The sequence below is a fragment of the Garra rufa genome, chromosome 12 (assembly GCF_049309525.1).
Source record: "Garra rufa chromosome 12, GarRuf1.0, whole genome shotgun sequence".
NCBI lineage: Eukaryota > Metazoa > Chordata > Actinopteri > Cypriniformes > Cyprinidae > Garra > Garra rufa.
The window spans coordinates 31,452,038-31,479,825 of record NC_133372.1 but is presented as its reverse complement, the minus strand read 5'-3'; the positions used below and the strand labels follow the sequence as shown (position 1 = coordinate 31,479,825).

Below are 27,788 nucleotides of genomic sequence, written 5' to 3'. Positions count from 1 at the left end.
AGACCATCATTCAAAGTTAAAAAGTATATAAATGGTCTTTTTTATTTAAAAAAAGCTTGTTTTGCTACATAAGTTGGGATCATTTAGAGCCACTTGAAGCTGCATTTAAACTGCATTTTGTAAGTTCAAACTCGGGGGCACCATAGAAGTCCACTATATAGAGAGAAATCCTGAAATTAGTTAGTTGATGTAATAATCATTATAATGTCAACAAAACTCATGTTTCAGAGTGTGGATCTTCTCAGATAAAAATATAATTAGCAAACTAATCAAACAAGCAAAAGTAGATCATGTGATGTCCCGTTTATGGCCGCAATGTGATTTTTATCCTTCGGGACTCATTGTGAGCAAAAACATCAATTTCACCATTTCAAGCAAAGTTCTTCCTAACTAGACTTTAAATGAACTGTCACTCGCATGCTTGATCAAAACATTAAAATGGAAAACTAATGAGAAATAAACTCGTCTCGAAAGATGCATGCCTGGCAGGTTTTTTCAACAGCCCCTGCAGTATGAGTGACACCTTACTAGCACGACAGTTCTGGACGTTCATAAATTGAACCAATTCTAGGCAGTTATCAGTGGCTAATTTAGTGGACCACAGTCTCAAGGAAGGAATTTGCAAGGTTGTCCAATTAGCGGTGAAAAGTGTTGGGTTGTGAGTGCATGTCAGCAGGGAAGAGAGGGCCAGTGGAGGCGTGTCATCAATCATCTCAACAGCTTTGCCTCTGCATTCTTGGCAGACTGGAGGCCCTGCTCAGACTGGGAATGCCACACCATCATCACAGGCTGTCAGCTGCTAAGATGCCCGCCATTTCTCCAAACATTTTTTCATGCTCCGCATATCTCGCTTTGTTTTCACGCTGCCTAATAGGTCGCGTAACGTCGCATTTTCCATTTGTCAGAACCAAAGAGGATTGGCATTATGACACAATATTAGCCGTTAGGAAGTGAGCTTATTTATGAAATGAAAGCAGTTGCCTCTTGAGAGACGGCAGCGCCTGGTTTCCTTCAAGAACATGAGACTTTTAATTGCAGCTGTCAAAACCCAACCGACATGAACAATGACATTTAATTTGAACCAGCTCACTACTTTTTAACTTTTAGATCACCCAACTTTTCTTTGTTGCCGGTTCTCTGATGCTTTAAAGGTGTTTGGTACTTCTAAAAACAGCCGGAGACTCTTTAAAAGGCCATTAATGAAATTGTGGTAAAAGCAGAGTGCTCAAACTGCAATTATTTAAGTGCTGTGCTGAGCTGAGAATATGTTTTAGTCAGAAGAACAAACCCACAATGCTTGCTATTGTTCACACATTGTGGATAGTGCAAAAAGGCTTGTATTATTGTGCCAGTTGGGTAGCGCTTGTGCGCTACATGAATTTATCAGATAATGGGATAGTTCACCCAAAAATGAAAAACTGTCATCGTTTACTAACCTTTTTTTTCTCGTCTTCTGTGGAACTCGAAAGAAGGTAATGTTTCAGTTGTTTTTGCACGTACAATGGAGGTCCAAATGGGGTCCAAAACAACATTTTGACATTGTAGGGCCCTATGATTTCTGCAATGTGAAAAACATAGACAGAATTGTGGAATCCAGTCATAAAAATGGAATTTGCTGTATAACGCGGAATGTCACGGATTTTGCCAAATATTCAATGTATAAATTAAATACAGGTCCGTATACTTAAATGAGTTACTCCATCCCAAAATGAAAATTTTGTCATTAATCACCCTCATGTTGTTCCAAACCCGTAAATTCATAAATTTGTCTTCAGAACGCAAATTAAGATATTTTTGATGTATTCTGACAGCTCTCTGGCCCTCCCATAGACAGCAAAGTAGGCAAGACACTGCAAGGTGAATAGGGTAAAAAAAACTAATAGTTATCACCTTACTTACTCAGTTGATTGATTACATTGTTAATTGCAAACATTTTTTGTATTACAAGTTTTCCAAAATGTTAGGTTTTAATATGCAAATGAGGCATTGTTTAATTAAATATGAGCTAATTTGCATACATTTCTAGTAAAAAAATCTAAACAGTGGATAAAGTCAGTTTCAGAATTCTTGTTTAATGTTTTTGACATATTAAAGTTAAAATGTTTTTACAGAAGGAATTTTGGGTATCTCATTTTGTCACTCCATAATTCATATAATACTTAGAACAGGCAGAAAAGAGTTTTTTGGGGAATAAAATGTTGTATAAATTCAAGCTAATTATATATGAAAAAATCCCTCTGTAAAAATCTTCAGGATATAGTCAGGAATAAAAATGTGAAGCTTGGTGTGTGTAAGTGCTACTGAAGTGGAGATTTATGGCTCAGTGTAGGAGAAAAAACTCATTTTGAGAAAACAGCCTTTAAAAATATGTATTGCAATTGAAATCTATTGACACAAATAAATAAAGTGCTATAAAAGAAACTCTTAACAGTGTATTTGGGATGTTTTCTTTCCACTAGTCTGAAAAAACACTTTATGAAAAACTTAAAAAGCCCAAAATCTCAAACTTGACAGGTGCATTAAAAAACAGTTTTTGCCTGCAGTGTCTCCAGAAACGTAGCAAGGAGATCGGTAAAAAATAATCCATGTGACATCAGGGGTTCAACCGTAATTTGTGTCTGTGAATATTAAGCTGCGAAAAGACTATTTTAATATGAAATTTACACAAACATGATTTTGTATGTGTAGTTTTGAGAAAATCTATGGTCATAAAGGTCTTCACTCCTCAGCAACTCTTCAAAATAAAAGTTCAGTTTAACTTGAAGAAAATGTGACAGAAATATATTACTTAATGCAATGATAGTACTACTACTACTAATAAAACATTATTTTTTAAAGGAATAAGACCAGAAAACTTATGTACCAGAATTTATTTACCAAAAAAATTTTTTTTCAATAAAATCAACTAGAAATGCTTTTGATTATTAAAATTGAATAAAATCTTTCAAATGAAATCCAGGAGGTTAATGGAAACCACAGAATTTGATAAACATAAAACTGAATTTGAGAAAGAGAGAGAAAAAATATTTTGTAGAATTTATTGTAATAAATTGCTTAATTAATTAGACGTGCTTTTTGATTAATATTTTTCATTTACCGATTAAAAAAGAGTCTAGAAAAATTTGGGGGAAAAAAAAACTAGAATTTGGGAAAAACTTGCATGGTATGTAAAAAAAACACTCAGATATATTTCAAAACATCTGTTTTTGGAGTTATGCAGAAGAAAAAGAGAGTCATACAGGTTTGAGGGTGAGTAAATAACGACAGACTTTTATTTTTGGGTGAACCGTCCCTTGTTATGTAAACGCCTACCAAGGTGTTTGAACTAGTGTTAGATAGCAGAGGCTATCTAGTGCATGTCCATAGGGTGTGTTGCCATGGTTACCGTGGCCGGGTGTCATTTTCTGTATCGGGAACACAAGCGCTCCGAAGAAACCAGTGAGAGCCAGTAATATACATCATGTTGCTCACTGTTTTTTAAAGACATCTTAGCATGGACGCATTTTTAACGGATCTTCTGTTGATTCAGCCTCCCTTCTCCGCAGCATTTCAATTTTCCCCTATTGCAGCATCCCAGCACCTATCATAGTCCCTTTAAAGAAAATGGTCCCCCCTGTTGACTCTCATCTAGTATTGAAATGCTCTGCAATTGTTTCTCTATTTGACTGTCAGCATGGTGGAATATTTTCCACTCTTCTCTGGCACTATGCTGTTACAGCGTAGCCGGCTTGTTGTTGAAATGCTTTTGTATGTGAACGCATTAATGTTTTAATCACGCTGATTACATTTTAGTGTTGCTAATCCCTTTGCTCTGTGGCTGTATCTGATTAAAGCGTTCTCACATGCACTAGTTACTCGATGATTGTAAGTGTGCTTTCAAATCTCAGTTATGAATCAAAGACCTTTGTGGGACGGACGTTAAGCTGGGCGTAATCTCTGCCAAATGGTCTCACAGAAAGCTTACCCAAGGAGGTTCGATCCATGCCAAAAACGCAGCGAATGTGAGGGAAGAGCGCTCATTAAATTTCCTTATTCATCTCCCCTCCATTCCATTTAAATTAGGGTTCTTAAAACGGACGCCTTCATGTTAGACGTCTTTGTCTCGCTATAAACCTGGCACGTATCTTCGGTTTGTAGTTTGTTATGTCATGATCCATCAGCAAAGCTGATTTTTCTGACAGTTAGCACCTTCAATACTGGCACAGAAACCACAAAGAACGAGTTTCCTTCACTCTCTGCGTCTTCTTTTGAAGTGCTCAGATGATATCTCCCAGCGCAAAGAAAACATCGGATGAATGATCGAGTTTTTCTATAGCCTACTTCTTCCACTACATTAGGTGGCAAAGGGTGTGCTGGCTTGCAAGAAATATGTCACTTAAGGAAGGCAGTGAGCAGAATTAGGTCATGCAAAATATGGCAGGGTCCCAGCGGGCCCTCACACATATAATCTATCCAGTATTTGTTGTAGGAATTAGAATTAAAGTTGCGAGACACTTGCCCATCTCTGTTGATTTATTCACATACTGTTCGTCTCAACAGGGTTTGAGTTTTAGTACAGTGCTGCTGAGAGCTTCTTGTTCACATATGCTGTTTGTCATGTTCAATTCAGTTCAGTGATATTTGTATGCCGCTTGTCATAATTCAAATCATTCGCGAGCAGCTTTACAAAGAATTCAATTCAAATCATCCTGGACGGAACCACTTGTGTATAATTATAGTAATGATAGCTTTTATAATAGCTTTTGGGGTATAATTATAAGGCCTAATAGAGTGGCATCACTGTGTTTAGCTGCATATATAGAACAAACTGATGCATCTCTTCCACTTTCACAGTGCGACACTCTGCCAGTTTTAACCCGGTATCAGAGAGATTGTCACAAAAGATTACCGAAATGCTGCACCTCCTAAAAGCTGAAAATACTGCCTAGTTGAATACACTTGAAACCTGATGATAGACTGGAGCTACAAGAAAATGGCAAAAAAGGCTAAGGACAGATTTCATGCACCTCAATAGCTAGAATATATATATTGTGAATGTTATAGAGAAGCCTAAGTCTTTTATCTAGTGTGGACGTAATAGTACATAGCTTTTTATATTATTATTATTATATTATTCTATATTATGTATATTATTAATATGGTTAGGCCTATTTTTAAAATTCTTGTAACTTATTATATATTTGCTCTGAAATGGCTTAAAGGAGTAGTTCACTTTCAGAACAACAGATAATGTACCCCTTGTCATCCAAGATGTTCATGTCTTTCTTTTTTCAGTCGTAAGGAAACTATGCTTTTTGAGGAAAACATTTCAGGATTTCTCTCCATATAATGGACGTCTATGGTGCCCCCGAGTTTGAACTTCAAAGATGCAGATTTAAATGGCTCTAAACCATCACAGCTGAGGAAAGAAGGGTCTTATCTAGCAAAACGATCGGTTATTTTCTAAAAAAATAAAATAAAATACAATTTATATACTTTTTAACCTTAAATGCTTGTCTTGTCTAGCTCTGTGTGTACTCTGTGAAGAGATTAAAAAGTATATAAATTGTAAATGTTTTTAGAAAATAACCGATCGTTTCGCTAGATAAGACCCTTCTTCCTCGGCTGGGATCATTTAAAACCCCGTTGAAGCTGCATTTAAACTGCATTTTGGAAGTTCAAACTCGGGGGAAACTCATAGAAGTCCACTATATGGAGAGAAATCCTGAAATGTTTTCCTCAGAAAACATCATTTCTTTACAACTAAAGAAAGAAAGACATGAACATCTTGGATGACAAGGGGGTGAGTACATTATCTGTTCATTTTTGTTCTGAAAGTGAACTTTACACCTTTAAGGGGATAGTTCACCCAAAATGAAGATTCTGTCATTAATTACTCCTCATGTCGTTCCAAATCCGTAAGACCTTTATTCAACTCTTAGAACACAAATTAAGATATTTCTGATGAAATCCAAGAGCTTTCTGACCCTGCATAGACAGCAATGCAACTACCACGTTCAAGGCCCAGAAAGGTAGTAAGGACATCAATAAAACATCCCATGTGACAGCAGTGGTTCAACCGTAAGTTTTGTGAAGCTACAAGATAGGGTTGCTCGATTATGGCTAAAATCATAATCACGGTTATTTTGGTCAATATTGTAATCACGATTATTTAACGCGATTATGAGTGAGTCTGGAACTGTATATGACTGATTAATTTAAAGATAGCAATACAATAAAAAAGATACAAATGAAACAGTTTAATGTAATTAATTGAATGTAAAATAAAACAGCATAGTCTTTACTCTAAGAATTAAACATGTCTCGTTTCTTATAACAACTACAAAAGTCCAATTGTCAAGAGCAGTGAGTGATTTTGTCTTTGTCTTTTGTTGTTTGATTAACATTAAGCACAGAAACAGCAAAAGGAATATGACTTGTGGCCGCTTTAAAAGCTGCACGGATCCAATATACTGTTACACACTTATTTTCGTTCTCAACTGTTTACGTTAATTTGAAACATAACTGACGAAGGTTTACACGAATGATCAGCAAACACCGCATTTTGACATATATCTGCATGTATTTGACCGTTTAGGTACAAATTTTAAGCTAAATGTTGACTTTACTTGTCTGTGTTCTGTTCCGTTTCTGAACGCATGCAAGAACAGCGCCAATTCTCTTTCGGGCTTTTAAAAACACGACATCAAATAAACATGAAAAAAATCAAGCACGTCCCATTTTATGCAAGTCACGTTACATGATTTTACTGATTTGCATGTGAAATTGGACTTTATTCAGCAATTTCTTCTCTTCCGTGTCAGTCTTCGATGCACATTCACGACAGTACCACTTCGAACATGTCAGTTGCGTTGCAGTCTATGCAGGGTCAGAAAGCTTTCGGATTACATCAAAAATATCTTAATTTGTCTTCCAAAGATGAACAGGTTTGGAAAGACATGAGGGTGAGTAATTAATGACAGAATTTAAATTTTTTGGTGAACTATCCCTTAAACTAGGGCTGGGAAGCGTTTCCAAAAATAATCGATTCCTCGATTCTGAGGCATTGGGAATCGATCCCATCAAGGCGAATCGACTCCCCATTCAGAGGCCTTTTCAGTTCAACAAAGATCATCTATCCTCTCAAACGTAGGGTACATATCTCTACTGCTACGTCATGAAACATTGCTGAACGTTGATTCACGAAAATAAACTGAATGAAAACGAGTCAGTACTAAGCTCGTCTGAGTTTGAGGATGCAGCCTTTCTGTTAAGCAGCCATTGATTTGTCTCTTGCTCGCTAATAGTGATTAAAGTCTCGTTTATTTCAATGAAAAGGTTCTTTTAATGAGCCAGTTCAAAAAACGATTCAGAAGTTATTTCACAGTGGAACTGACTTACGTTGTCCACAATTTTGAGGGCTGCACGACAGAATAGATCATGATTTGATCGAGGGTCTTGATCTTTTTCCGTCTTTAATAAAATGCAAATTTTTAGCTTTTTATCAGCCAATGATAATTCTGAAAAAAAACAAAAACAAAAAAACGCTGAGAGCAGACTAGTGGCTGAAAGCACATCTGATTGACAGATAAACCACAAGCGCATATATCAGTGTTGTTGTGTATGTTCTGGTTATTTTGTTTCAGCGTACAGTTTGTTAATTTTGTGCAAAGCATATGGTTAAAGTAAACATTCATGCAATAAACGCATGTCCACTGCTGAGCTGTGGGCTATAACTAATTTCATGTTCAATGCAGACAAAATTTAAATTTAAAATACAGAAATCAATGGTAATTTTTTTACAAAGCTTCATATTATGAAAAGGCTACTTTCTAAGACCTTTAGATTCCTCCAATCTAAAAATCAAGAATCGAAAACAAGTGAGGAATCGAACTCGATTGTAAAAATTTCAGAATCAAACAGCCCTAGCTTTAACCCTATAGTAAATCACTCATATATAAAATATATAAAAATGGTAAATAATGTTTGTATTTAGCTACTAGATAATACATTGTTAGATTTCACTTGCCACTGATTTCCTGTCTTATAATAAGTTTAGCACAGGAATATTTCCGCTGTGTGTTTTGCCCTTCGACTGCTTTACAGTAGAACATTCTGACAGAGCATTTGACAGGAAAGAATACAGAAGCTCATTAATGAGACTGTGAAGAGAGCTGTGGAAAATTGTAATAATGTGAAAGTACATCAAATTAGACTGTAGAGTCACAGACAGTAGCGTTTTTCCTCTTCATCTTTACATCTTTACAGGGATATGTTTTTTGGGGGCGTTAATTAATGCCACAAATATCAGTCGGTCCAGATGGATTCAAAATGTTTTAGGAACTAAATGGTTAAAAATGCAGACATTGTGCATGGCCTGTTTGGAATGCAAGTCAACACAAGGAAGAATTATGATAATTTCATATGCACCAACAGTCATTAAAGGGTTACTTCACCCAAAAATTAAAAGTAGCCTATTATTTACTCACCCTTGAGGAAAACCTAGGTGTATATGACTTCCTGCTTTCAGACGAATCCAATCGGAGTTATATTAAAAAACGGCTCTTCCAAGCTTTATAATGACAGTGGCAGTTTTTGTTCAGCAGTCCAATAGAAGTCCATCCGTCCATCATAAAAAGATCCTCACAATAATGTAGGATTTTGGCACCAGAGAGAAGAGACAAATGCGGAAACGCAGAAGAGAGAGCAAAGCAAAACATGAATGGGTCACAAATAAGAAGTACAACATTTTGATATAAGCCAAGAGGAGACTGGTTTTCCATGGCTAAAGTAAAGAAACTTTGCTTCCTTTGCTCCTGTAAACAAACGTCAGTTCTCACGAGAGCATGTTTCTCTCTAGCATGCACTACTCCTATGTCCTACGTCATCCACCCAGAATAGAGAAAGCCATTTATAACATTTTAAATATGGATATTTTTTCTTACAAAAATGCATAGATTCACTACAGGAGGCCTTTATTCACTCCCTGGAGCCGTGTAAGGCACTTTTTATTATGGGTGGATACGCTTTATTGGACTTCTTTTGGACTGTTTAAGACTGTTTAACACCCACCCACTGGCATTATAACGCTTGGAAGAGCCAGGGCATTTTTTAATATAACTCTGATGGGATTTTTCTGAAAAAACAAAGTCATATACACCTTTAATTTTTGCTGTTTATCGCTAAAACATTTTAAAACATGAAAGATATCACACAAAAACTTTTTTAATGATTATGCTAAGAAATCATTCAATTTCAGTTTTCACTTTTAGATTAAGTGATTAAAAGTGTATTAAAATCATTGCAATATTCACAGTTAGATAGGTTAATACTACTATGCAGTATGTCCCCGTCATATATGCCTGTGTCTTAATATAATTTAAATATACTTAAATATCAAAAGTTTAGTAGGAAATAATTTCTCATTTATCTGAATTTAATTTCTTTAATACCAATGGATTTTATGAATCTCTTTTTATGACTTTATTTCCATCTTTTTTTGCATCCTGCTAATTGTCTTTAATTTTCTGTTAATTAAGATACGCAGTAGTTACAGTAATACAGTTTAAGTGTCTGAGCTATTTTTCTGTATTAGTCTGGTATGCAATTTTATAGAAATACTCCCTTTTTTCAAGTTTAAAAGGTATTGCAATAGGAACGACCTGCTTATTTTTATATTGGCAACAAATTTAGCACAAATATATGCAATACTCCACCCAGCCCTGATTATTAGCGAGAATAGGATCTCTCCATGAAATTAACAGTAATTGGAATGATACATTTGTCTGGCATAAAACCAAACTCAGCCAAAATGGCTTCAGGCAAAAGCAACAATCCTGATTTACTGAGAAATTGTGACATATAATTGATGATTGATGATAACTGATTTAGGCAAATTTTAGATTTAATGAAAATATGGCTCACCATGATGCTCTGCTCCCTGACTTACACATAAAACCAATAAAACACAGAACGCACAATTAAAATCAAGTCAAAGTGTAAGTTAATGCATATTCAGAACAGTCACATTGACAGGAAAGTGTTGTTATTATCCTACAAAAGCATCTTAGGTGAGTGCAATTCGAACATGATGTAAATCCAAATGGAAACTTTAAATTTGTCCTTTGAGAGGTAACACTGTAATAACCATAACTATTAGCTGTCTGATGGTTTGGACTGGAGCACAGATGGCTAGGGGAGGCTGAGATCCCTAGTGGATTATTTGATGTATTTTTGCCGGTTTTGAATGGGTAATTTTGACACAGGAGATACAGTGTTCATTTGAAATAGCAGATGTTGAGATAATATTGTGCATGCATGTGAGAGTATGCGTATGTGTGTGCGAGAGATAGAGGTAAATGGTAGTTAGCTGCAACATAATGTGCATTTTGCTTCATTTATTAAAACAGTCTAAAAAAAAAACTCTGTCCTTTGGAAATCACGACCTAAGTCAGCATTTTAATAGCTTTCCCGCATTCAGTCATCTGTATTAGTTTTGGCCATTGTTTGGCATTTGGCAGCCAATAGCTTCGGTTTCCATGTCCACGTACGTCCAGATGTAATTATCATCATTTCTCATTGCTGAAGGCACTTATGGGAATGTCGCCAGTTGGTTTTCAACACATTAGAGACAATATTATATCTTAGCTTTGACATTTAATCTGGTGTTGAGAACTTGTGGCACATTGTGAGACAAGATTTGTTGGCTGGGATCGACTTAATCTTATTTTAATCCTTGGTCTTCACAAAAGAGTACCTCTCTTGCTTTAGCTCTTTGGCACATGTAAAATCAACAGTGAGGTCAACATCAGGCAAGCGCATATGTCTTATGAAAAGGGAAAAAAAATTCTCCGTTGGGGTTTGAGGAGGATGCTGCAATCCCAGTGACATTCTGTTCTCGGATCTCTCTGATGTTCTTTTATATGTCATTTCTAATACAATTTGCTTTAGTAATGCAATTTTCATGTATGTAGTATGTCGGCATTTCGCTGATGTTGAAGTCAACATGAATCCAAAATTGACCCTATTTACTCGTTCCTGCTCTTATTGCGAGCGATTCATCTTTGCATGCTATTGTCTTGGTAATCTTTAATCAAAATGTAATAACTTGCGCCGTCTCTGAAACGACTTCTCATTTTGCCTGACATCGCCGTGATCAGCGGGGGGAAAAAAAGCCAAACATGCTTCAAATACAGGCTGCTGCTAGCTGCAGCCACTGTATGAAACTAGCGTAGCGAATACAGAGATGGCTGGAAGGTGCATTTTCAGCTGTTTCCTTCCCAAAACCCTGTTCCCTATTCCCATTCCCAAACTACCCTGGTTGTGTGCCTGCTGGCTTGAATTGTTCCGCTTTGAAGAAGGAAGAATATCAGTGAGGCTGCGGTACGGTTTGAGGCATTTCGCTCCTGAATCCTTCCACAATTTGATCCTAAAATGGAGTTTGCAGGCATTTTTCAAGTATTAAAAGGTTTTAGTAAAAAATACATAGATAAATGTTCACTATCATTCAAAAGTTGTGGGTCGTAAGATAGTGTATGTTTCAAAAAGTCATAAGCATTTATGTGAAATTTTAATATTGTGAAATTATTTTAATATATTAAAGTGTAATTTATTCCTGTGATGGCAAAGCTGTCCCTTGATAATAAGAATGGTCTTCAAGGAACATTTCTTATTATCAGTGTCCAAAAGATTTATTTGAAATGGAAACATTATAAATGTAACATCGTAAATGTCTTTGCTGTCACATTTGATCAATCTAATGCATGCTTGGTGAATACAAGTATTAATTTCTGTCAAATTTCTGACCCCAAACATTTCAACAGTAGAAAAAGAAGAGGAAAAACAATCTCTCTCAAATAAACACAGTGTATTATCAGAATTGTTTAAATCTGTAGTGGAATCCATCCTGAAGGCCCTGCCTGGAAACATACCTTTAGTCAATCATTCAGCTGGAAGGACTGATCAGAAGAACAAAAGAAATCTGGGTCAATCCGAAATGAAAAGAAAATCCAGTGTAGATTACAGAAAACACTCGGTGCATCTGTAGAACAGCAACTGTAATTGGTTGGGCTCTGCGTTAGTCAGTGTTTTAAGGATATAGATTCAGCGTGTTTAACTTACCTTGGCAGGGTCTTTAGACGCCTCAAATCCAAAAACACACTTCGAGCCAAAACAAAACAAAGGCCTCCTGAATCAGAAATCCTGCTTTTCAGAAATCATGTTTTGAATCAGAAAATACCAGATGAAGACCTAATCAGTGTTCCACAATGTGAAAAGCCTCAATGGATTCTGAAGAGATCATGAGATGAAAAATCCCACCATGAGTGTGAAGAGGTTTGCCCTCATGAGTTTCACAGAGCAGTGCTTTGAAGGGATGAATAAAGATGATTAAGGGAAATTTGGGGGAAAGAGGGAGAACAAACATGACTTGATTACAGTCTCTTCTCTCTGCTGTTTTGAGACTTTGAGAGCAGATGCTTATTTAAATTGGTAACAATGCACACTGGCTTGAAAATACATATTTGGATGCGAAATACATAGGGCTGCAGTGTTATTTTGGGGTAGGGGAGAGCGGGGTAAGATGTGTCAATAAGTAAGCTGGTATTTTTACTCAATACAGCTGCATGCGATTTGAGAGAAAAGTGATATTTTAAGATATTTTAAGAAAAGTGATGTTTTTTCCATGATAAAAATCTACTTTGCATGCAAAGTACATTCTCTACATGGTGGGTAAGATGTCAAAACAAATATATGTCTAAAAATATGTCATACATATTACAAATGTAAAGCCAGGCTAAACCCTGGAAAAAAAATAGCCATGAATTATTAAAGAAAGTAGTCAGCATATGATTTAGTTACTATATAAATAACAGTAGAGCCCTATGAAATCCATTTTATTTTTTTCTGTTTTAATTTGTCTAATCTGTTTTAATGATTAAATTACATTTTTTAAATCAAAAAGCATGTCTAATTATTTAAAATCATGAAACTTACACAATTTAACAGCAATTTATTAAAGGTTTAACAAAAATAACACTTTTAAGGGCCCTATGAATAGGGTTGGGAATCGAAAATCGATTCCGATTCTGGAATCGGATACTTAAGATAAAGAATCGGATACTTGTTATAATATTAAAATTTCGATTCCTCGTTTCGATTCCTGGTTGCATTTTTTTCATCTAGTGATCTGCCAGGACCTTCCACGCGTGCAATCTGCACGCAAACTTCATCTTAGAGATCTGCAAGGGACGGATTTTAGTCCTGCGCCCGCCCACTCCAGAAGAAATGTATGTTATTTCGTCCTGCAAAAGCCCACATAAAAGTCACTTGTACCCCCGCGGGAAGACAGGTATCTACTTTATCTCTTGGCTGCATGAAACAAACCCTCCCGCTTATGTAAAGGCAAAGATGACCAGAGTAATAGTAACGAACTCGCGCGTGCCTAATGTATTCATTCTTGTACTGTATATCGGAGTCGTACATTAGGCACGCATAAGTCCGCTGTTGATTCACAAACTATTCATGCTTTCGGTGCTCTGATCCATAGTATTTTTGCGTGAAATTTCAAAATATTTGCATAGTTTTCAAAATGAATGTCCTGTGAGTTTTTTTATAATGAATGCTTACCCATAGAGGTGGATCTTGTAAGGGTCAGTGGTGTTTAAGCACATATGAGCACCAGCATAAACAGATTTACAATGTATTTACTGTATTTTTCATTTATATGTTTATTTTATAATAAATACAAACAGTAGATATTCAGTCACTTAAGAAAGAGTACTCTGAAGTTGTGAAGAATGTCTGAATTAAATAATTTAGGTGTTTTAAATCTGTATATGTATATTCATGTTAAAAAGTTAGAGCAGAGGATTTTCTTTTAAATTCAAAAGTATAGCTTTAATTTAAAGTTTGTTTGATTTTTTTTATAACATGCAGGAGAAAAATAAAAAGGCAAAACAAATGTTTAGGTTAATAAAAAAGGTTAAAAAATAAACACCTTTAGAGGAAATGTCAGGCATAGGGGGGCCTTGCAAAACTGACCCGAGAAGAAGGGGGCCCTGATATAAAAAAGGTTGAGAACCCCTGCAATAAAATAATATGTTGCAAGCTAGCACTGAAAATAAACATGTTTAATATATTAATGTTTGACTTTTGTGTTTGTTGTTGTTTTTTTTTTTACTAAATTGGAATCGAAACTGGGAATCGAAAAGAATCGGAATCGATAAGTGGAATCGGAATCGGAATCGAAATCGATAAAATTCAAACGATACCCACCCCTACCTATGAAATATGTTTTATTTTTTTCTCTCAAATTTAATTTCAATTTTTTTTTGGCAAATTTTGTTTTCTGTAATTGTCTGCATTTCATTTGAATGGTTTCAATATATTTTAATAATCGAAAGCATCTCTAATTAATTTGTAATTTTTTTTCTTTCTTTCTTTCTTTTTTTCTTTTTTGTTGTATATTTGCATTTTTCTGCTAAATAAATTCTGGTAAATATTCCTAAAAAATAATGTTTTAATAATAATTTTATTAGTAGTAGTAATACTGTAATTACATTAAGTAATATTTTTCTGTCATAGTTTCTTCGAGTTAAGCCAAACTTTTAATTTGATGGGTTGCACAGCTTCACAGCCATGAAGACCTTGAAGTTTCTGTTTGTGTATGATATGATGATAGATTTTCTCAAATAAAATGGTCACTATATTTACATTAAGCAATATATTTCTGTCACAGTTCCTTCAGGTTAAACCAAACTTTTATTTTGATGGGTTGCACAGCTTGTATATGATATGATGATAGATTTTCTCAAATGAAATGGTCAAAAAGTGACTCTCAGAGCATTTCTAGAGATTATGTTTATGTGTTCACATACTCTATTTAGGTGGCGGAGGCTAAAAACACAGCATGCATATTGTGTGCTTCAGTAGTAAACAAAACCGCGTATCTGTGCCATTCATTCACACAGAGACACCCAGAACAGGCAGGATTCATATTTACATAGTTTTTTGCTGCTTAATATTCACAGACAGTAGTCCATATCGCATTTTGATTTAAGTGTGCTGACCTACTTTTGATTTATCCATCCAAAATTTGGCAAATGTGTCTTATACAGTAAATTCTGTTTTATTACTGGATTCCGCAATTCTGTCTGCGTTTTCTCATAGGGTCCTAGTTACTCTGCTATATAAATAACAGCAAAAGAAATAATTCACCCTAAAATGAAATTTTTCATCATTTACTTGCCCTCAAGTTGTTTTAAGCATGTATGAGTCTCTTTCTTCTACTGAACATAAAAGAAGATATTTTGAGGCAACTGGACAGTTGATGGTTTCCTTTCATAATGGTTGACTTCCATAATTTGGGGAAAAAAAATTATGGAAGGCAGAAGGACCATCAAGTCTTGGGCCTATTTAACCACTAGCGAATGCTGGTGAAGAGACACACACACACACACACACACACACACACACACACACACACACACACACACACACACACACACACACACATAAGTCCTACAGTCCAATAGTTCAAAGACTAGCACATGCTAGTAGGCACATGAAATCAGCTTTGAACCTTTCCACCTGTTCCTTCCAGGAGGTACAAAGGAAATATAGCACATGTGGAGGTCCACACACTTTCTTTCACAGTGGCCTACACCTCAGTAGGAAGCACTTATGCCTTTGTGAGGAGTTATTGTGTGGAATGTCCGACTAGATCTCTGTAGTGCTTTGACACCAGCTATCCTGCTGTTTCAGGGGTTAGAAATGGTGATGAAACTTTCAGTGTCAGCGATGTAGAGCAGTATGCCTGAGGAGCTTTTACAAGGAAATCAAAAGAGTTTAGCTTGTAGCAAATAATTTAGAATTGATACGTTTGTATTACATAATTTATTAGTGGTCTTTTGAGTTTTTGCCTTTATGAATGTTATCATTTAACTGTAGTGCTAGCAGCGCTTTGTAAAATATTTGTTCTATGTTCTGTAATTAAATTGAACTGTTTCTTTCTTTGCAATTTTCATGTTTTCCTCGACAGATGTTTATTACATTGATTAGATTATAAATATATAGTTTTGATTTTGTGATAACATTGCAAATATGCTTTTAAAAGGATAGTTTACTCAAAAACTGTCATTATTTACTCATCCTCAGGGTCGTTCCAAACCTGTAAGACCGTTAAAACAGTTTTGGTTACCAGTGACTTCTGTATTTACAAAAAGCAAAAAGAAATTTCTCAAAATATATTCTTTTATGTTCAACAGAAGCTTGAAATGACTTGAAGGTGAGTAAATTATGACAGGTTTGTAGGTTACTATATCTTTTTAATAATCTTTGTTCAGATTTAGGAAAAAAGTAAATTAATATACAACATAAGATGATAACATTCAACATTTCAAAGAAGAATTTTGGCTTTTATAAGACTGAGCTGAGAATTAAAGGGATAGTTCACCCAAAAATACAAATTAGCCCATTATTTACTCATCCTCAAGGCATCCTAGGTGTATATGACTTCTGAATACAATCGTAGCTATATAAAAAATTGTTGTGGCTCCTCCAAGCTTTATAATGCAATGGGTGGGTGTTTGTCTTCAACAGTCCAAAACAACTCCAATAAAGTGCATCCATCCATACTAAAAAGTGCCTCACATGACTCCGGGGTGAATAAAGGTCTCCTGTTGCGAACCGATGTGTTTTTTTTAAGAAAAATACCCAATATTTAAAATGTAATAATCACTTTAATCTAGCTCGCGCTAACTGTTGTACACGGGAGCTGTTTCGGGTGGATGACGTAGCGTTTGTTCACAGAAGCAAAGGAAGCAAAGTTTCCTTAGTCCTTAGTTTCCTTAGTCTCCTTTTAGCTTACATCAAAATCCTCCGACATTTTTCTTTACAAATCCTTGTTTTGTACTTCTGATTCATGACCATTGTTTTGTTTTGCTCTCTCCACTGTGCTTCCGCATTCGTCATTTCTGAGCGGACTTGTTTACACTTTATTGGACTTGTTTTAAACTGTTGAAGAGAAACACCTGCCCATTGCATTATAAAGCTTGGAGAAGCCAGAACTATTTTTAATATAACTCCGATTGCACTCATCTGAAAGAAGGAAGTCATATACACCTAGGATGTCTTGAGGGTGAGTAAATAATAGGCTAATTTTCATTTTTGGCTGAACTATCTCTTTAACATTGGCAAAATCCTTCGAATGTACTTCGATGTTTTGCAGTTGTGCGTGTTTGGTTGAACACTTAATAAGAAATTGTGGTTATATACGTGTGCTTATTTAACACAAGTATTTATTTATGTAGATAATTATTTATTTAACTGTAAACCCCGTTTCAGCATCTCATATCTCTTGTGACATTAATGTTAATGTGAAGAATATATAATCTCTATTGGTGTTAATTAGTTATGCTTATGAATGTAGGCCTACATAAGTTATACTCCATTATCTGTCATTGAAATTCAAGGATGTGGCATACATAAACTGGACAAATTATGACCTATCACTAATATTATAGATCATTTGCCATACATTTCAGATTGATTTACCATTTTTACACAACATGCAATTATACATTATGAAATGCTTTTAATTTGAGAGGTTGTATTCTAGAAGCATCAATACATTTTTAATAAGATGTGCTCTAAATCACATTCTCCAGTGGGTCTTTCTCATGCATAATGGTAACTCAACTGTATCGTTTTAAATCTTGTCTCATCATTCTGTGTTTACACTTTTTAACAAACCCAACATCACTTTTTTTCTCGAATGGCATGAGAACATGAGCACATTTCCTAACAATCCTTTCAACTTTGAGAAAGTGAGTTGAGACCTGCATGGTACTGACGGATATGTTGACTCCCATTTCACCTGTAACCTCAAGAGCATCCTGTGTGAATAACTCACAGCTTAGACTCTCACACCACTGCTGACAAACAACAAATAGATGTTAGATGTGAAGCCACATTGAAGTTCCAAGCTGTCTTTTTTCGTTTGTTTGCATGGTTTTGCTGTTCTGAAGTCTTGTGTTTCGGGGTTAGAACTGTCAATTGGAAGACGTCATGTTTAAATGAATACAGAAATCCAAACAAAACGGGATGACCTTGAAACAGAATCAAAAACATGGCATGTCATGCAACCTGTCCATGTTGGCATCCGCATAATTTGGCTTCTGCAAAGTGACGGAGGGATTTGGACCAAAATACTGTGGAGTTTAATTGGGCCGCGTGGCTTTTGATGTCAACAACAAAAGATATGGAAAGCGTTTTCTCCTTTCTCCCCTAAGCGTTTTCTTAAAATGATGCCTATTTAATTCGCTGTCCTAAATGCAAGATTGTACACTTAGTTGCATTTTATTATTTGCATTTAACATTGTTTTTTTTTTTTTCTGTGCTGTTTTAAAACAGACCCACGGCCCATTTTGGGTCATGACCCATCAGCTGGGAACAACTGCTTTAAATATTAAATAGTTATTTTGTTGTTGTTGTTGCTTTTGATGGTATCTTTTGTGCACGCCAGGGACTGATGTATTTTGTATGATTTGCAGATAGTGTTTATTATTCAGTAAGACTTTAGAGGGATAGTTATCGCAAAAATGAAAATTCTGTCATTAATTACTCACCCTCATGGCGTTCCAATCCCGTAAGACTTTCGTTCATCTTTCAAACACAAATTAAGATATTTTTAATGAAATCCGAAAGCTTTCTGACCCTGCATAGACAGCAACGCAACTGACACATTCAAGGCCCAGAAAGGTAGTAAGGACATTGTTAAAATGGTCCATGTGACTTAATTTTATAAAGCTTGAAGCGAAGAAAGCAAAAATAACAACTTTATTTAACAATTTCGTCTCTTCTGTGTCAGTCTTTGAAAGATATTTATGACAGTACCATGACGCATTTAAACAACACCTAACATAAAATGAAGATCTGTTTTGTGACAGTTTTTCCAACAGTGATCAGCTAGTAAATCATATTCTTGGTCTATATGTTGTTGATCTGTGTATATCTGAAATTGCATTTATAATCTCATCTCATGCTGATGTTATGATATCTGCTGTCCTTGTCCTTACTCCCTCTGCAGTCACAAGTTCTATCCCTTAAACTCATCTTTGATAATCAAAATGACATATTTAATCATTTTTTCCATGAAAATAGTTTTTTTCATGGCTTGAATATAACCCTACATCCTTACCTCATTTAGAATACGTGGACTCATGAATATGCAAATTAGTCTCCGCTGAAACTGATTCTGAAAAAGAGGAAGAGCGAGTTACAGTGTCATCTACGAGTCCATGTATCAGAATGGTAATGCATTTTATGTGTTGCTCTCTACGTCCTCAGCTAATAATGTATTGCTAATAGTACAAAAACCATCTCATACAGCCAAAAGATATGAAAAGCCAAAGATTGGTTACAGTAGGAAATGGCCTGTTTCAAACCACATTTTAGCGGAAAATGCTCAACATAAATTAATTTGGACATGGTTTGTCTTGAAGCATTTTAAAAATGCATGTAAACAATGTTAAAAGCTTTAACTATCTGCTTTCTTTCTGGTTTCAGATGCTACCTGTTGGATGGGATCTCAAAAGGAGCATGGTTGAATCGTTCCAGTATCATTTACGCAGGGAATGACAAGTGGTCAGGGGATCCTCGCGTGTCCATCGTATCAAATGTGGGGGATAAACATGAATACAGCTTACAGATACAGAAAGTGGATGTAACGGACGAGGGCTTGTACACCTGCTCGATACAGAGTGAACGTAATCTTCGCCCAAAACTCATTCAGTTAATTGTAAAAGGTAAGTGTTTCATTAACAACGTCTTATTTCTTTATGGTTTGCTATGTTTTTGTATTGATAATAAACCAATTTAGAAATTTTTCTTAACTTTTCTTTACTGATTAATGCTTTACTGAATAATTTACTCACCCCCGTGTCATCCATGATGCCTTTCTTTTTTCAGTCGCAAAGAAATTAAAGCAGTAGTTTACTTCCAGAACATACATTTACAGATAATGTACTCACCCTGTTGTGATCCAAGATGTTCATGTCTTTCTTTCTTCAGTCGTAAAGAAATTATGTTTTTTGAGGAAAACATTTTAGGAGATATCTCCATGTAGTGGACTTCTATGGTGCCCACAAATTTGAACTTCCAAAATGCAGTTTCAATGCAACTTTAAAGGGGCTCTAAACAATCCCAGCTGAGCAATAAGGGTCTTATCTAGCAAAAAACGATCTGTCAAAAAAAAAAAAAATAGAACTGCACAGAGTACGCATGCACATGGCAAAGGTAGACAAGACAAATGAGGTTTAAAGTATATAAATTTGTATTATTTTAGAAAATGACTGATTGTTTCGCTAGATAAGACCCTTATTCTTCGGCTGGGATCATTTAGAGCCATTTGAAGCTGCATTTAAACTGCATTTTGGAAGTTCAAAATCGCCGGCACCATAGAACTCCACTATATGGAGATAATTCCTGAAATGTTTTCCTCAAAAAACATAATTTCTTTACGACTGAAGAAAGAAAGACATGAACATCTTGGATGACAACGAGGTGAGTACATTATCTGTAAATGTTTGCTCTGGAAGTTAACTACTTCTTTAAGGTTTTTGAGGAAAACATTCCAGGATTTTCTCCATATAGTGGATTTCAATGGGAGTCAACGGTTAGAAGGTACAAACTGCAGTTTCAATGCAGCTTTAAAGGGCTCTACATGTTTTGGACCTACAATTTGGACCTTCAAACCATTGGCCACCATAGAAGTCCACTATATGGAGAAAAATCCTGGAATGTTTTCCTCAAAAACCTTAATTTCTTTGCGAATGAAGAAAGACAAGAACATCTAGGATGGGAGTGAGTAAATTATCAGGAAATGTTCATTTTGAAAGTGAGCTAATCCTTTAATACTGATAATATAAATTTGTGTTTACATCATATTCACGGCACTATATTTTGACTTCAAAAGGCACAACCGTGTCAAAATGTCAAAAATGTTTTGAATCTTTAGGCCACTGCATGCATTTCTACGCTTCTGCTTTAAGCTTTCTTGTGTATGTTTGCAGTCATACTGAAAATATGGATTGAATGTGTAACTAATGAGTCTGACTATGAAATCATCAAACGTTAGTAAAAACTATTTTAATGTTTCATTATGTAAATAGGGATTCTAGCTCAACATGTGTGCGTCCCCCTTTTAAGGAATTAGAGTAAAGTCTGTGAATTAGCCTATAGGCGATAGATAGCATTTGGAGTGTAGGATCGAGTGTGATATTTGATGTTATGTAATAAAAATTAAATATTGCCACGTTTAAGTGGATCTAAATATACATTTTAATGGGGTTTGATTGTTAATTTCATATGTATTGATGAATTTTCATCTTCATGGTGGGCAAACAAGTCAAAAGTAACTAAATTGCAAGTGTCATTAGAGGAGTGACTCCATTTGTGGTCTAAATTTATGGAGGAAAAAATTGCATTTTCCTCTCCATCCTGCACAGCAGCATAATTTCTGATAATGTCCATGTGGAATAACATTTTACATCATAGCAGTCCATGCAAATGGCCACTCTGCAAGACTCGTTTTATTTATTGTGTTAAATGGGTGTTGGTTAATATGGTGTATTGTTATTTTTTTAGTGAGGAAAACATTAATTCTGCTGCTAGCTTTGCTTATTATCATTGGCCATCTATTCTAATCGATATGTTTTAACTCCCTGACTGAATGGTTATTAAGAGAAAATTCCACCGATGTTGTTCTTTGAACAAACCTCCAATTGCCAGCTACAAATATTGGCATAAAGCTTTACATGTCTGCCTGATAATCCCCTCTTCTCAGCGAATATGCATAACCGTGAGGTCTGCTCTCAGAACTTGTGTACATAAGCTTTATGTGTATGAAGAAAATAATCAGCTTTCACTATAAATAGGCAATTAAAATAAATGACAGCAGAGGTCAGGTATGCTATGTATGCATCTTGTTTTTCTAGAGAGAAGTTTTTTTTTTTTTTTTCAAATAAAAACTAGTTGGAGTTCTGCAAAGGAAGCTAGGAAATTAAATTTAACGTATGTGTTTATATTTCTGTATGTACTTACACTGTCAAATCGATTAATTGTGATTAATCACATCCAAAGAAAAAGTTTTTGTTTGCATAATGTACAGGTATATGCCAAAAAATTAGAATATCGAGGGAAAGTCCATTTATTTAAATAATGTGTTTCAAATTGTGAAACTTGTATGTTATATTAGGTCACTACACACAAAGTGAAATATTTCAAGCCTTTATTTGTTTCAATTTTGATGATTATGGATCAAAGACAAAAAAAAAAACCAAATCCAGTATTTCACAAAATTAGAATATTTCATGTGACCAATAAAAAAAGGATCTTAAACACATGTTGGCATTTTGAAAAGTGTGTTAATGTACTGTATTATGTCCTCAGTACTTTGTTGGGCCTCCTTTTGCACTAATTACAGCATCAAGGCGGCGTGGCATGGAGGCAATCAGCCTTTGACACAGTTGAGGTGTTATGGTAGCCCAAGTTGCTTTGATATTGGCGCTTCAGCTCGTCTGCATTTCGGGGTCTCTGTTCCCTCATCTTCCTTTTGACAATACCCCATAGATTTTCAATGGGGTTTAAGTCAGGCGAGTTTGCCGGCCAATCAAGTACAGTTATTCCATGGCTATTAAACCAGGTACTGGTAGTTTTGGCTTTGTGGGCAGGTGCCAAATCCTGCTGGAAAATAAAATTATCATCTCCAAAAAGCTTGTTGGCAGCAGGAAGCATGAAGTGCTCTAAAATTTCCTGGTAGAGCTGCGTTAACTGTGGACTTGATAAAAGACAATGGACCCACACCGGCAGATAACATGGCTCCCCAAACCATCACTGACTGTGGAAACTTCACACTGGACTTTAAGCAGCTTGACTTTTGTGCCTCTCCGGTCTTCCTCCAGACTCTGGGACCTTGATTTCCAAATGAAATGCAAAATTTGCTTTCATCTGAAAACAGGACTCGGGACCACTGGGCAACAGACCAGTACTTTTTCTCCTTAGCCCAGTACAGACGCTTCTGACGTTGTTTTTTGGTTCAGGAGTGGCTTGACGCATGGAATTGTACAGCTGTAGCCCATGTCATGCAGACGTCTGTATGTGGTGCTTCTTGATGCAATGACACCAGCCTCACTCCGTATGAAGCTCCCCCAGATTTCTGAACACAGGGAGCCTACAATGTTGAAATTTGTCATGATATTCTAATTTTGTGAAATGCTGGATTTGTTATCAAAATTGTAAATCAAATTGTAATCAAAATAATCATCAAAATTTAAACAAATAAAGGCTTGAAATATTGCACTTTGTGTGTAGTGAACTAACGTACAATTTACACTTTTTAAAACAAATTATTGAAATAAATGGACTTTCCCTCAATATTCAAATTTTTTGGCACATACCTGTATATATATATATATATATATATATATATATATATATATATATATACAGTTGAGATCAAAAGTATGCATACAAAATCTTGCAGCATCTGCAAAATGTTATTATTTTACCAAAATAATAGGGATCATGCAAAATGCACATACTTTTTATTTAGTACTGACCTGAATAAGACATTTCAAATAAAAGACATTTACATATAATCCACAAGAGAAAATAATAGTTGAACTTATAAAAATGACTCAGTTCAAAAGTTTAGATACACTTGATTGTTAATACTGTGTTCTTACTCTTTGTTTAGTGATAGTTGTTCATGAGTCCCTTGTTTGTCCTGAACAGTTAAACTGCCCGCTGTTCTTCAGAAAAATCCTTCAGTTCCCACAAATTCTTTGTTGTTGTTTTTTTTTTAGCATTTTTGTGTATTTGAACCCTTTCCAACAATGACTGTATGATTTTGAGATCTTTTTACACTGAGGACAGCTGGGGGACTCATATACAACTATTACTTACTAAGGTTTCAATACTTACTGATGCTTCAGAAGGAAATACAATGCATTAAGAGCCAGGGGGTGAAAACCTCTTGAATTTGAAGGTAAACTTATCTTATTTTGTCTTTTGGGAAACATGTAAGTATCTTCTGTAGCTTCTGATGGGCAGTACTCAATAAAAAAAAATTATATTTAGGCAAAACAAGAAAAATGTACACATCTTCATTTTGTTCAAAAGTTTACACCCCTGGCTCCTAATGCATTATTTTTCCTTCTGGAGCATCAGTGAGCGTTTGAACCTTCTGTAATTATTGCATATGAGTCCCTCAGTTGTCCTCAGTGTGAAAAGATGGATCTCAAAATCATACAGTCATTGTTGGAAAGGGTTCAGATACACAAAAATGCTGAAAAACCAAAGAATTTGTGGGACCTGACAAATTTTCTGAAGAACAGCGGGCAATTTAATGAAAATTATCACTAAACAAAAAAACACAGCTGTGGATCATTCAGTTAACAACACAGCATTAAGAATCAAGTAGATGTAAACTTGAATAGGGTCATTTAAGTAAAAAATGACATACATTTTGTATGATCCCTCTTATTTTGGTAAAAAAAAATTACATTTTGCAGATCCTGCAAAGTGTAAGTAAACTTTTGACCTCGACTGTATATGTATTTTTTTTACATAGTTTTTAATATACATATTAAATATTACTAATTATGTATTGACTTTTTTATTACTTCAGAACTATTTTACTAGCTTTTTCAATTTAGCCACCTATTAGCTTGATAATACAATCTCTGCACAATCTGGGCATTCTCTCAAGCAGCTTCATGAGGTGCCACCTGGGATGCTTTTTAAATTATATTGAAGGGGTTCCCATGTATTCTGGTTCCCTTGTTGGCTGCTTTTCTTTTACTATCTGTTCCAACTCTTTAAAAATGATTAGCTCATTTAAACTGGTTGCAGTTTTAGTTTTATAGAGAAATTCATATTTAGGCACGATATGTGTTTGCTGCAACACATACATAAACTGAGAATTTTAATGAATATTTCATTACTCTTTTGAGCTGTTATGCAGATATTTGTTTGGTCCCTGGCATCATCTCACATCCTAGTCATTTAATGATGGATATTTATCTAAATTCTCTTGTTGTGTGTATTTTACAGGGTGGTGTATACGGTGGACACCTTAGTAGGAGGTGCTGACTCTCAGCAGTGGCAAATTTGCTATTTTCTATCTGCATAAATCCACTGCCTATAATTAACTAGAGAAAGATCACTGCAAGCACCCTAACCCCTTTTTCAGATAAAGCAAACTAATACAGGCCAATCATATCTGAAGATGTGTAGTTTTAGAGGCCGTAACCTGTAGCCCGTCGCCGAGTCCCTTCTATGTAATTATAATCAACAAAATGAATGTCCTCCTTTTTCACTCGCTTAGCCAAAGGCTGTTTCATGATCATGATGGATCTTTTGTCCTTAATAGAATCCATTACTTGCATGTATCTCTACATGATCTAGGATAATTAATAAGCACTGGTAAGAAAATATACACGCACTGTCGGGGTAATGACAACAACTAAAGCGAGAGAACAAAAGCGACAGGAAACACATGATGAACAGCAGTCTTGTAATAGGAATCGGTGAGAGGTAAACTTAATCTCCTGCAGAATTGTACCAAAAATGAAATTGCTAAATTGACTCTTACAGTGGCACAAATCCTGGAACGCCAAATCGTATGTAATGCGATTAAAACGTCTTATTTGTCCTTTATGAAATTTGAACAGACTGTACTCACGGTCTCTTCGAGCTCTCTTGATGTATCCTGAACATTTGTGCGGACCAAACGGTTTTGCTAGGTCATTCTTTCTAGCCGACGGGTCAATACTGGGCATCATCAGAGAATGAGTGTGCTTGTTTGTTTTGTAAGGATCGAATGAGGATAGCCCACACACATTTTTCGGAGAATAATCACCTATCTTCTCCACCACTTAAATCTTAGCCTTGTTTACCAGACAGTACCATTTGTCATAGTCCACAGTGAGTCACCATTAAATAGAGCAGTTTGAGACCACCGCATTATTCTTTTATAGATGTGCTCAGTTAGTGAATGACAGATCAAATGTATTGCTATTCTGCACGTACGCCCTATATATCTAACTTAGCCAAATATTAGGAGGGATGGTCTGTTTGTCATCAGCAACCACCATTTTGTTTATTGTGGAAGGTGAACCAAAGAAATCAGAGAGCTTGTCACTGCATACATTCCAGTATTGCGGCAACAACAAAAAAGACTTTTCTGTTGTGATGTCTTTTGAAGTAAATGACTTCTGTGGAAGAAGTTCAATTATGAACATTGATTATCATGGTATATAGAGAGAGATAGCTCTACATTTCAAGGGCTTCTCATCCTTTTTAACGTTGAACTTTCAAGTCTTTTGAAGTCATGCAATAGCTTTTTTTATTGAAAATTGAAGTTGTTATTCACAAAAAAATCACCACTTCTTGACTCCCTCAAATGCTGCTACTCTAGTATGCTAATGCTCGTGTCTATTGTGGTTTTGGAGTAAAATAAAATGTTCCCTGTTTTTCTAGGTAGTCAAACTGGTGTGTCACGTTCAGTTACATAAGTGACATTAATCTGGCTTGATTGTGCCAGTGACATCTTGATGCAATTATAATTTGTCACTTCAGTGTTAATGGGGACATTGAATACCCATTTTTCACAAGTTGGTATGATTCTTTAGGGCAGGGGTGCTCAACCCTGTTCCTGGAGATCTATCTTCCTGCAGAGTTCAACTCCAACCCTGATCAAACACACCTGAACCAACTAATTAGGATTTGAAGGAGCAATTAATAATTACAGACAGGTGTGTTTGATCAGGGTTGGAACTAAACTTTGCAGCAAGGTAGATCTCCAGGAACAGGGTTGGGCACCCCTGCTTTAGGGTCTTTTTGAAATGTCTTCAACATACTCCCATTAAAATTTGAGTAAAACAACACCCTTTTTATTGCATGAAATAAACTCGCAACTGCGAGTTATAAAGTCAGAATTCCAAGATGTAAACATGCAATTCTGATAAATGAAGTCAGAATTGTGTGATGTAAACTCGCAATTGCGAGTTATTAAGTCAGTATTTTGAGATATAAACTCGCAATTCTGTGAACATATCAGAAGTGGACTTTATAACTCGTAATTGCAAGTTTATATCTCACAATTCTGAGAAAAAAGTCCAAATTGCAAGACACAAACTCACAATTGCGAGAAAAAAATGGTTAACTGAGAAATCAGATTATTATAATACATTTTTTGTAGTAATAGAAAACAGACATATGCGAACAATAGCCTTTAAAATGACTTAAAATACATATATAATAGCAAAGCAGCAATAATAATTACAGTATCAAAACCAAGTAATTTTATTGTTTTATTGAACAAAACTGTTAAAAAACATAATGTATTATAAACAATAGAGCTAACGTACTGTACATTACACATTATAACAAATGACTGCAGAGGACGCCAATGACCTAACAGTTGTTTTTACACTTTACAGCGCAATCTTATTGTTGTTTAATATCGACTAAACACCATTTAATTCAAATGTCCACTTAATCTTTAATTTTTGGCCATTTCTTTACGACAGAAATGCTGCAGCCACTGCAATTTCTTGAATATGTAGACAAACATATAAACTCACAGTGAGCGTTTGAGTTTTTTCTTTTGAAATTGCGATGAACAGTTAGGACACTGATGTATCCTCCTGTGTTTGCGTAGGTTTATAAATGATTTAACTTTTAAATCTGATGAAATGGCACACATTGCATTCCCAGATGAACGTTATAATAAATCCAAACTCACA

At 35.4% G+C, this 27,788-nt stretch overlaps 1 protein-coding gene across 1 annotated transcript in view; it reads left to right on the top strand.

Moving 5' to 3' along the window:
* Positions 1–12,298: 12,298 nt before the first annotated feature.
* The window catches only part of negr1 (neuronal growth regulator 1), a 149,568-nt gene continuing 134,078 nt past the window's right edge, over positions 12,299–27,788 (top strand). The window contains exons 1-2 of the mRNA XM_073852555.1: positions 12,299–12,339; positions 19,546–19,784. Of these exons, the coding sequence (XP_073708656.1) occupies positions 12,299–12,339; positions 19,546–19,784 (280 nt within the window). The remainder of the gene's footprint in view (positions 12,340–19,545; positions 19,785–27,788) is intronic.